The 11,968-nt window shown below is 37.0% G+C and overlaps 1 protein-coding gene across 1 annotated transcript; it reads left to right on the top strand.

The window, feature by feature from the left end:
- The first annotated feature begins 5,445 nt into the window (after positions 1-5,445).
- LOC123455111 (S-phase kinase-associated protein 1-like) lies at positions 5,446-10,614 on the top strand. The gene is made up of 2 exons (XM_045135292.1): positions 5,446-5,523; positions 10,090-10,614. The coding sequence occupies exons 1-2, from the start codon at positions 5,446-5,448 to the stop codon at positions 10,603-10,605; spliced, it is 594 nt and encodes a 197-aa protein (XP_044991227.1). The 3' UTR covers positions 10,606-10,614.
- The last annotated feature ends 1,354 nt before the right edge of the window (positions 10,615-11,968 follow it).

The following is an 11,968-nucleotide window of genomic DNA, read 5'->3' as shown; positions in this document are numbered from 1 at the left end:
TTTTCTACAATGTTGGAGCCAGTTGTTCAGAGATCAGTGAGAAGGCTGAAGTTTCTCCACATCTTTCCAGTGACAATCAAACTCCTTCAGTCGTGTTCCATCTAAACTTCATCATGCCCAGCACCCAGACCACTGCATGTGGCTACGACCCTGTTAACACTTACTCGGCGGTGACCCTCTGTACCCATAACCTCATGAAAACTTAAGTCCTCACCTACGTTGATTTGTCCTGTGCATTTAACCTGTCTCTTCTCATGTCTTACATTATTCTGACTCTTGCCCTGGCTCACAAGGTATTTCACAGACTACTCTTCTCAATCATCAACCCACGACAATTGTTTTCCACAGGGCTTCATCTTGAACGCTAAGCTCTTTCTGGCTTATCACAGACAGGCTCCAATTAAGCATGCCATCATGAGTGATATTTAATTTTTGAATATTCAAGCTTGATCTCTCTTCTGAATCCCAATAGTATGTCTTTTATTCTCTACAATCACTTAAGCCCAGTGAAACCAACTTTGTCAGCATTTCCTCTGCCCTCTTAATCTAGCTTTAATTTGTTGCTGTCATCCCATCTAGCCGCTCAGTTGCTACAGTAGGAATCTCGAGTCATTCAAGAATCTAATCTAATCTACTCTAGCCTCATTTCTTTTCTAATTCCATATATTCAAGCTATGAATCTTTATAGGGGAAAAATAGCCCTCATTTTCATCCCCCTAATCTGGGTACTCATTGAAACCTGTGTGCTTTGGGCATTAGGATATTCCATTAGACATCCAAACAATTGTGCAGATTCAGGACTTTCTGTTCACATGCCTATTCTACAACAAGCCTGACTTTTCTGAAAACAATTTATTCAAATCTTTCAAGGTCTTATCAATAACATAAAGTTCAAACTCTTTAGTATGGAAATGAAGCAATTCTGAATCTCATTCTTAAAATCTAATTTAAGCCAAGTATTCTATATTCTCCCAGTTCTTGTGCCTCGGCACACTGGTGAGGTTTCATACATCTTTTGATGCTTGAATAAATCATCACGTCTTTGAATTCCCTCCTCGCCTTAACCAATGAGCATCATGCAGAGTGACAGATGCCATTTACTGTGTTCACACTTAGTCCATGTGCTTTCTATGCCCTACATTACCTAATTGCATTTGTTTATTTTTCATCTTTACCATTGCACCATGAACTGTGGTCCATGTGCTCTTTATGTCCCCAAAACATGTTATAGGCTTTGGCAAATTGAGCTCAGTGAAAGTCAACTACTGATCATTCACAGAATCAATGATTAGTCATTGAAGATTTCATATGCACATTCTTGTACATACTGAAAATATAGTCTAGAAAACAAACAAATCCATGATTTTATAGAACTAACAGAGTCCTAAAAAATAATATATTTTAACACGAATGATTGAATTATTACTAAGTCTAGAACACACAGTTATTGTTTGATGAACATTTATGACCAAGTAATTGCATTGTTTTAAAACTTACAATTAAATTATACTCGAGGCTCCTTATTAAAATCAATTTTAAATATAAAAATGAATTATAACATTTAGTATAAAAATTCAATATTTTCAACTGCAGTGTATATTTCATTACAATGATAAGTTATCTTTTGGGAAAATATCAAAATCAGAAAAAGTTGCCTAGTTTTGTTATGAGTTCTTATTACTTTGATTTATGTGTGTATGTGGTTGCCCAATTCTCAATTTTTAAGTGTATTATGAAATAAAATATTTCCTGTTCAGTGCTAGGACAGTGTACCCTGATGACAACCAAGATAAAGTACAAAGCCTTTGGAAGTAAGTGTGTAGAATGCTGAAAAGGGGCTTAGTAACAGCAAGTGAGAAATGGTGCAGAAAGTGGGTTTGCTTACAGAAATTGATAGAGTAATATTAGTAATCAAGACTAACAACTATAGAATATTTTATACCACACAGTATTTAATTCTCTTAGTTTATTAAATTTACATACTGACTGCTTTAAAGTCTACTTAGTAGAAGTAGCATAGTTTGCAAGTGGCAAAGCTAAGCATTTAGCAAAGTTCTCTTAATCCAATAGCATTATATTTTAATAAGTAGGTTGTAATACAACAGGAGCTAATATGACAATTGTGGAGACATGGAGGTTCCTGAAACCTCATCACTGAAGTAGACGTAAAATGAATACAACATGGCTCAGGGAAATTTGTGGAAGAGAGGGCAGAAAGATTGTTAGAGCCAGAAGTTGGGACATTATGTGCAGAGACATTGCCTCCTCCTCATAACTGATGGATACCCCCAAAATGCATGATCAACAATCTCCAGTGAGGAGGGTTCTTTTGGAGGGGGGACAGGGAGGAGACTAACGATGATATCAACATGGCTGTTTACACACTGAGTATGTACATAACTAATAAAAAATATTATTACATGCTTAAAATGCTGACATAAATATGTTTAAGATGTTGAGTTAATGAACTGGCATGTTAGGTTTATGATTAAGATTAGAGGTGGCCATGATATCATAATCTCTAAATCCATTTTTTCATAGTCTAGTGCAGTGTACTGTCCAAAACATGCTCATTATCACCAACAAAAAATTATTTTAAGACCCTTAACATGATCTTACTCATATACAAAGAAGCAAGTGGGTTAGAATATTTAATAGACAACAGATATTGCTGGTTATTTGAGTCTCTCACTATGATTAGTTCTTAACAAACAGTGATAATAAAAACAACAACCAAAGTTTTGTATATTTAGCCATGTCATTCTATTGAGTGATTAATAATTCAAGTGGATTTTTATGTGCAAACATTTTAATTGACTTACTCATAAAGGTAGGATAACCCTTCCTTTTAGCACCTCTTCAAAGAATAAAATTAAAAATAGAAATAAAATTGTTCAATTTTTTTGGCTATATATCCTCACTGCTCCTATAATCCAATACCTGATAGCCAAGCCATCACATCCCCAGCTATCTCTGAGGTGAATAGAAAAGCAGATTTACTTGCAATTTGCAGTAATTCTTAGCCCCCTTTCCAACTAAATCATTCTTTTCATCCTCATAACACACTGATATGAATTCCTTTCACAATAAAGACCACAGAAATGCTTAGGTCAATGTTATTAGGTCATAATTTTGCTAACTTAAAACTAGCATCTGGATAATAAGTCCTAGAAATCATTTTCTAAGTTGCTTTTTTTTCTGAACAAAGTAAAACCTTCTAAACAGACCAAAGTGAGATAAAATGCACACTCTCTTCCAGCAGAGAAACTTTTCCTTAAAACCCACCTGCTGATGACTGAAAAGTTCTTCAAATTGACCATTTCTCAGTGAGTTTAACAACCAATAATTTCTAATTTCCATCTCAATTATTCTCCATCAGAAGATATCCAAATAAGTAGATAATTATAAATGGACCATTCTTTAGGATAATATCAAAATGAGTTAGACTAGTCAAGAGAACATGGAGTCTGGTGTGGATAAGTAGTAAAGTATGTACCTAGCATGGATGAGGCCCTGGATTTAACTTCCAACACTATAAAAATAAATAAGCACACGCACGTGTTATCATAGATTTCATAGAAATATGGAGTGATGTATCTTAATATACCAAATTATATATTTTAAAGATAATTCAATAATATAAAATATATCCAAATAAGAGAGGAATATGGAGACCATCTAGAACTTCCAGCAAATTCTAGGGACAAATACTACACTTTCTACAAAAACCTATTAACAATGTACTTACCTCACTTCATCCAACCACCATTTGCCATCTTTAAGGATCATGAGTAGAAAATCACTGAAGAGGAAGAGAAACGGAACCATTGAATGAGAAAAGAAAGAGCAACAACAAATACGTTCTCAGTTAAGCAGATAAGCAGCTACAAATGAGACTCACCTCTCAGAGGTCTGTCTGATGTGGGGCAGGGATGAGCATCAGAGAAGATGAGGGAGTTCTACAGGATGTGGATTCCCACCGGCTTCAGGCCTCGTGACTGATGACAGACCCCTGAGACCAGGAAGCCAGCGGCAGGTGCTGACAGAGGCCTCGGGCCAGACGAGAATGAAAGGCAGGCTTGTCTCTGCTCTACAAACCCAGCATGGGAAATGAGCCAGTGTACAGAGTTTACTGCAAAACCCAACAGATGAGTCTAAACCATCAGAAATAAGAAGAGCCCTTGAATGAGACTAAGGTGGTTTAATGAAAATGACCAAAGAAACCTTGGTAGATTGTATTCATGCAAAACTTGTCAACTGTGTCAATAACAAGTAGATCTAAGACATTATGTCTAGAAAGACGGACACATGAATCCTTGGGTTTTTGCTTGAAATTATATATCCTTTGTTAGTGTTTCTTTAATATTTTATTTATTTATTTAATTGAGAGAGAGATAGAGAGAGGGAAAATGGACATGCCAGGGCCTCCAGTCACTGCAAATGAACTCCAGATGCATGTGCCACTTTGTGCATCTCACTTACGTGAGTCCTGGGGAATTAAACCTGGGTCCTTAGGCTTCACAGGCAAGCCCCTTAACTGCTAAAACATCTCTCCAGCCCTTGTTAGTCTTTCACATTAAATATATAAGTGGTTTATCTACAGAACAAACCCTACAAACTAAAAACTAAGATAAATAAGTAGCCAGAAATGTTGGCTCTGTGGTGATAGTATTAAGTTTGCAGTAGATATTTCAAACCTTTCATCTTGAGAGCATGCATTTAAATAAAATGTAATTTTAACAAAACTACAGCTTAAAATTTCAAGTCCTATCAAGTACCTCACAATTTACAGCTGAGCAAATAGAAGACACCAAGCAGTTCTTCCTAACTACTTTACAAATTATTTCACATTGATTCCAAACTTATTTCACTACAGTTTCTGCCACCAGAAACAAGACACGTAGACATTCTTAGCAGGATAGAGGAGGGTATAATTCCTTGAGACAAAATACTGATTTATTTTTAAATTCCCACAAATTGTTTCACATGGAATCTCATACCGTTAGAATTTAATATAAAATGAAGCCCTCAGCATTATGGACTCAGTTAGCCTCTCTGTAGAGTGGAATTTTTTTTTTATTTGTTTGGTCTCTGTTATATCACTTAAACCCAGAATAGTCCCCAACTTAGTAAACATATGTTGAATGTATGGGTGGATATTAGCATTGATCTATAAATCTCGTGAGAAAATTAGAAGCATGGATGAAGATGTTGTAGACTTCAAAATTCATTTCTTAAAATCCTAAAAGGATGTGACTCTATTTGGATCTAAAACTCCTTTTTCTTTGTTTCTCTTTGCAACATCTTGCTATATAGTCCAGGATGGCCTCAAGCTCATGATCCCTTTGTCTCTACCACCCATTCATGCTTGGTGAAAGTTAAGGCCACTATAAAAACCATTAAGTTAAAAGTATGTTGTAGTGTTACCCAGCTGCAACATGATTGATGTTCTTAGAAGAAAATGAAAACACAGACAAGAAGAAAGACCATATGAAAACTCGCAAAGAAGGCAATTTCAGTAAGGTAAAGACAGAGATATCATGAGGAACTGAGTTGTTGAACCTTTAATCTGGGGGTGCTAGCCTTCAGAATAGGGAGAAAAGAAATTTCCATTGTTGAAGTTAATTTGTTATGGGAGCCATAATGAACTAAGATTATTAGCAGAATGAACAAATAGATACAAAAGGTTTTAGAAAAAGTACCTTAAGGTTTTATAAATAATACATTCAGCCATGCAGCCAAACTCAAGCTATCAAACAGGAAGCATGAGTTAGTCCCTGTAATGAGCCAGTGTTGCTAGTCCTTTCACGTTAAAACGGAACCTGTGAGACCCTCTAATTCTGAGGCAATCTACTCATTATGACATAAAGATAACCTCTTAAATTTTGTTTTCCTGAAGCTGGGGCAGCCATTATATTTAAAATTACAGGAATCAAAATGGAGGTTAAGCATATGATGTAGACAGTAATATGTCAGACCAGCACAATGAAGATACAAGGTGATGTGGGCTCCCAGGAAGTAATCAAGTTTGCAGTAACTGAAATATTGATTTTCCTAGAAAATCCTGTCTCCCATTTACACATAAATAAACAATTTTATGGGATTCTAGAGAAATGGAAAGCTATGACTACTACTGAGCTGCAACTAAAAAAAAAAGATCATGTAGGAGCGTGCTTTTTTTTATTTTTTAAGAATCATTTGGTACAATTCATACCCAATGAGTATACAGACAAAAAATGATGATTACATAAGCATTCAATATGCCATTCATTTTGAGAGAGGCTAAAATCATATAATAATCTTGTATGTGGAAACTTCCCCAAGATAAAAAAGCTATGATGAACTGCAAATCACTTGTAGGGAAATTGTGTTTTTCAAAGTTCTGCAAATTCAAGAGCAAATGGGAGTCATATCCCAGAGCAATAGAATGCACATTGAATGGGATTGTTTACTGGGGAAGTCACAAGAAGCAACTGAAGCCAAAGATATTATTCAATTGTCAGAGACTTCAAATCTGTTACTAATCTTTTTAAAGGGACTTGACTCCAGCGTGAATCATCTTGCCTGGACTATGTGCAGCGATTGTCCTAGGCAGAAAATCCATAAGTGGAATAATGTGCTTGCTTTGGAAGATTGTGGCCTTAGCACATTTTAAAAGAACAATTAAATTTGAGGCAGTAATCTATGGAAACTAAGTTATTATGTCTTTTGCTCAATATTGAAAGACAGCATGGGTAAGCCAAAGGAAAGCAAGGCCAACAACAAAGAGAAAATGGACAACTTTTCTGTAACTTGGCTCTGTTTAAACGTCCCTTATTACCTGTGTGCATCGTGGATAGATGTGTGTGGCACATGTGTGATGGTCAGAGGATAACTTTGGTGTGTCTGTCCTCTGCCTTCTTTTCTGAGACAGGGTCTCCTGTTTTGCTGATGTGCCCTAGTCTAGTTGGTTGTGAGCTTCTGGATTCTTCTGGTTCTACCTCCCATTGCCATAGGCACATTGGCATCACAGATGAACATGGTACTTTTCATCTGGCTTTGCAGGCTTGCTGGGAAACTGAGCTCAGACTCATAGGATTACAAGCAACCCCCTTTAACCACTAAGCTGTCTCCCAGACCCTCTAGCTTACTTTGTAGGATCAGGAAAAAAAACAAAACAAAACTATTAACTTAAGAATCCCAGCACTCAATAGTTATTGAAACACATTCATCTTTGAGAATCTCAGGCCACTTAGGGTTAAAGCAGGCCTGAGCTGCCAGGCCTGCAAAGCCAAAGGACCCAGGTTCAATTTCCCAGGACCTACATAAGCCAGATGCATAAGGTGACACATGCTTCTGGATTCACTTGCAGTGGCTGGATGCCCTGGCATGCTCATTCTCTTATTTTCTCTCTGTCTGCCCCCCTATCTCTCTCTAAAATAAATAAATGACAAAACGATTTAAAATGTATGCCCACAGACAATAGTGAGCACTAGATGTTGAGAATGAAAGGATGCATAGTGCATAAAGGGAGGTTCAATTGATTAGCATACACAATACACAGGTATTAAAATACCACACATAACCTCTATTAATGTAATTTATTCACACTGAACAAACTACAATAAAATATATAAAAAATAAAAACTCTAAAAATCAAGTATAGTGAATTGCATCTTAAATTTCATAAAGACAAAAAAAAAAAAAACCCAAATAGTTAAAAGGCGTTTCTTTTTCTGAGCATACTATTCATTGAGGAATTATTTACCTGTGCTCAGAAAAAGAAATATCTTTTAACTATTTGGGCCTTTTGTTTTGATTTTTTGGTTTCTTGTTTTAAACATGGTAGAAATAGTTTGAGCACTTAATATATTTATTCCAATGTTGCCGTAATAGTAGGCATAAAAGTCATTGAAATGATTGTTCTAATATTTTCTGCGTATTTGCAGCATTTATACTTCTGATGTCTGAGTTGGAGCTCTGTGACCATATCGAAACATTGTGACTTCTGAATTCTCTGCACATTCGGAAACTAGACCAGTTTCAGAACTATACAAACATAAAATCAAAAGATGTCTGGGAATGGAGTGAAGGGTCTATTTGAAATGTTGATAAGATGGTCAACTTGGGTGTGAGCAAGGGCAAATCCATTCTGTGTCTGAAATGTGTCAATTAAGCTTGCCACATATTCCCTCAGAATCCAATCTGCCCACATCATGGACCCTAGATCATCTTGCCAGATAATTACTGGCCATATTTCCTATCTTTCCAAGCAACCAGAATGTCAATAAAAGACATTCTAATTAGGTCTGCAGGGAAGGCATTTATCTACAGAAAACTTTTTCTAATACATACTTTAAGATGCCTTATTATGCTAACAATTTTATAGATATTGAGAAAGAGTTATAAAAATATTGAATTGAAATAATTGATATGAAAGTACGTTGCTTTCTGAGATGAAAGATGACACATGATATTTTAATATCAAATACTAGATTTGTCTGTGATGTTACAACTATTCCAAGGCAGACCAACTTTCTTTCGCCGCTGAGTCGGTAATTGATTTGTAGCCGCATTTTGGCTCAATTGACAGCATCCAAGGAAGTCGAGTAGGAAATAAACTCAGTAGAAATCTACTTTGTTACTATGTAGACTTTCATTAATATGTGTATACACACGTAGGGAAGAGAGCCCACCAAGCTAGGGTAAGACAAATGGCCTTGTGGTGTCAATAACAATTGGCTAAGGGTTAGTTTTCCCTGAGGTTTTTGCATTCAGGTCATTGCCCTCAACACAAGGGGCATCCCCTGAAGTTAAGCTTTTTCTCAAATATATTTTATTTATTTATTTGACAGAGAAAGAGAGAGAGAGAGAGAGAAAATAGGTGTGTCAGGGCCTCCAGCCACTGCAAACAAACTCCAGATATGTGCGCACCCTTGTGCATCTGGCTAACGTGGGTCTTTCCTAACATCTCTTACCTTTATACAAAACTAAATTCTATGACTATTGTTTTCCCTTCTACACAGGCAAATGTTTGGTTGAAGGGAACAGTGGTGACCCTATCCCCTTATTTTGGGGGAAGGGAAAGTTATTGAACACAAATAAGAGACCATGTGTCATACTTCCTGTTATGCATCTTCCGTGACTCCCACCCCAATGCCTTACTGATCACCAGCCTATGGTCCTGTGGAAAAGTGTTGTGACCTTCAGGAGATGGGACTTAGTGGAAGAAAGTTGGGTCATTGGGGCATGCCTTTGGAAGGAATGTTGGTTCCCTGATCCCTTGCTTCCTGGCCATCATGAAGTGAGTAGTTCCCACCACTTACTGTGAGGTTTTGTCTACCTCAGACTCCAAAATAATAAAACACCTGAATGGAGGCAGATGATATTGTAAGCTAAATAATTCCTCCTTTTAAATTGTCCACCTCAAATATATTGTCATGAAATGAAAAGCTAACACACACCCTTAATGTTACTTTAGGCATTTAGAAATTAAAGATTTCCTAGCCGAAAGAAACCTGAGTGAAAACAAGGTACGAAAGAGACACCAAGGTATGTTCATTAGGTTGGTGGGGAACTGAGATCTCAAAACATATGAAATGATAAAATTCACCCTGTTTGGGATTTGACTTTACAAAACATCTTATGGGCATTTACAGACATGCTTGATAACATCACTGTGAAATAATATTGATGTTTCTATTCTCTATAAAATAGTCAGGTAAAGAATCCTGTGGTTTGTTGTTATTTAATTTATTATTTTGCTAGTCATAGGAAAATCCAGGGCCTGGTGTGTACTGCATAACACTACCAATTCTATTTCATCAGACATAATGAAAAGCAGTAAAATAATATATACTTCATCAGAGGCAAGCAATACAAGAAAATCCAAATTAATAAGATAATAACAGGAGGAATACCAAATTTTATTATAAATTTGTTTGTAAGGTTTATCTAAGTAGAGGTTTGCCTAATGATAACTAAGTATAGACTGTGAGTAAAAAAAAAAAAAGTTGTACCAGAAAACTCAATTAAAAATCAATTAATGGGGCCTTGTCGTCTGTCTTTTTCTCCCGCGTGTGACGCCTCGCCATTCCTGTCGGTCTCCAGCCCGCGGTGCTGACCCCCAACGCCATACCTTCAATTAAGTTGCAAAGTTCTGATGGAGAGAGATTTGAAGTTGATGTAGAAATTGCCAAGCAGTCTGTGACCATCAAAGCCATGTTGGAAGATTTGGGAATGGATGATGAAGGAGATGATGACCCAGTTCCCCTACCAAATGCTAATGCAGCAGTACTAAAAAAGGTCATTCAGTGGTGCCCCCACCCTAAGGACGACCCTCCTCCTCCTGAGGATGACGAGAACAAAGAGAAGCGGACGGATGACATCCCTGTGTGGGACCAAGAATTCCTGAAAGTTGACCAAGGAACAGTTTTTGAACTTATTCTGGCTGCAAACTACTTAGACATCAGAGTTTTGCTGTACATTCCATGCAAGACTGTTGCCAGTATGATTAAGGGGAAGACTCCTGAGGAGATCCGCAAGACCTTCAATACCAAAAGTGACTTTACCGAAGAGGAAGAGGCCCAGGTGCGCAAAGAGAACCAGTGGTGCGAAGAGAAATGAAAGGTTGTGCCCGACACCGTAACACGATAAGGATTGTTCCCAATACCAGCTGCACTGCTCTGCTTATGATGTTAATATAGACAAACAGTACAGAAATGCAGCAGCAAATCAATTGTATTAGCATAATAGTGTCCTCCTTGCATGTGGAGTCTGAGTACAGATTCCAAGTTAAAGGCGGAGTTCCTCCAAGTGTGAGCGAAAGTTGTCTTTCTTTACTCTCAATAAAACTGAGCTATGGGTTCTCTGGAGAGAGTGGCATCTTGGGCTTCTTCTGTTTTTTGTAAAGCGATTTCTGCCTGGTTTATTGTCCAGTTAACTTCAATGAACTTTTCAGAGTTGCCATTGTAAATAAAACAATTTATGAGAGGGGTTTTGTAATAGAAAAACTAGGATCTTGATTCAAGAGCTAGAAACTGGAGGCAGGCAACCTGAAGTTAATGCTCTGACTGGAGTTGTTAGGATGCCTCCAGCCTCCTGAGCCAAGCAGAGCACTGCTCTTGCTTAGCTCGTGTGTAGCTGGGTTCTCCTCATTGAACCTGGGGACTGGGGTTTGGTTTTTCTTTCCTTATTATTTTTTGGGGGGTGGATTTTTTTAAATTTTTAATCACAGCTTTGAATATGTTGCCTAGAGACTTAGTTATTACCCAGCCTGTGGTTTTGTGGGGAAATGTAACTAGAAAATTTGTTTGGTTTCAACTAAAAAAAAAAAAAACACTTAAAAAAATCAATTAATGTTCTAAAAATTAGACTTATAAGAAAGTTTTGGAGAGTATATCAATTGCATAAAACCTATAATTTGAAGCAGATCTTGGGTTTTTAGAATAATTGCAGGTGAATACCTAATGAAACAAAACATCTTGCCAGAATCCATCTCCCCACTAAAGCAGGAAGAGGTTTTAAGGTCCTTCTATTTCTTCTCACCTACTCCAGATAAAGAGAATTAATTAAAAAGCAAGAACTGGGTCTTCAGTGAATGATTCATGGCTGAAAAAACCACATCCAGTGCTTTAAGAAAGACGATTCATCTCCATAATGGTGTTATAATTCCCCATCCATACAAATCAGCTAATGAGCTCACTTGGGTTAACTAACTGCACTCACATGGTTTAGGACATGAAGTGATTGAACAGGGCTACCCAGAGCTGGGGTTGTGCTGAGAATGAAAGTTTACTTATATCTGAAGCATTGGGAAATATGTCCACATGGAAAGTAATTGTCTTCAGTAAGAAATCAAATTTAATAACCAAGAGTATCCTTCACAACTGCTCTCATGTTTAAAGGGTGCAAGAAAAAAAAACAGATCCTTCAGAGATTGTGCCATCCTCGGGTCAACAAGGTCGCAGGAATACTACATTGGACAAAT

The sequence above is a fragment of the Jaculus jaculus genome, chromosome 15 (assembly GCF_020740685.1).
Source record: "Jaculus jaculus isolate mJacJac1 chromosome 15, mJacJac1.mat.Y.cur, whole genome shotgun sequence".
NCBI classification, from domain to species: domain Eukaryota; kingdom Metazoa; phylum Chordata; class Mammalia; order Rodentia; family Dipodidae; genus Jaculus; species Jaculus jaculus.
The sequence above is the reverse complement of the archived record's forward strand: the minus strand, read 5'-3'. Positions and strand labels throughout refer to the sequence as shown.

Coding starts and splice junctions, on each gene's coding strand:
- LOC123455111 (XM_045135292.1), top strand. CDS start 5,446: ATGTTCTTAGAAGAAAATGAAAACACAGACAAGAAGAAAGACCATATG. Junction 5,524..10,089: donor AAGAAGGCAATTTCAGTAAG/GTAAAGACAGAG, acceptor GTCGGTCTCCAG/CCCGCGGTGCTGACCCCCAA.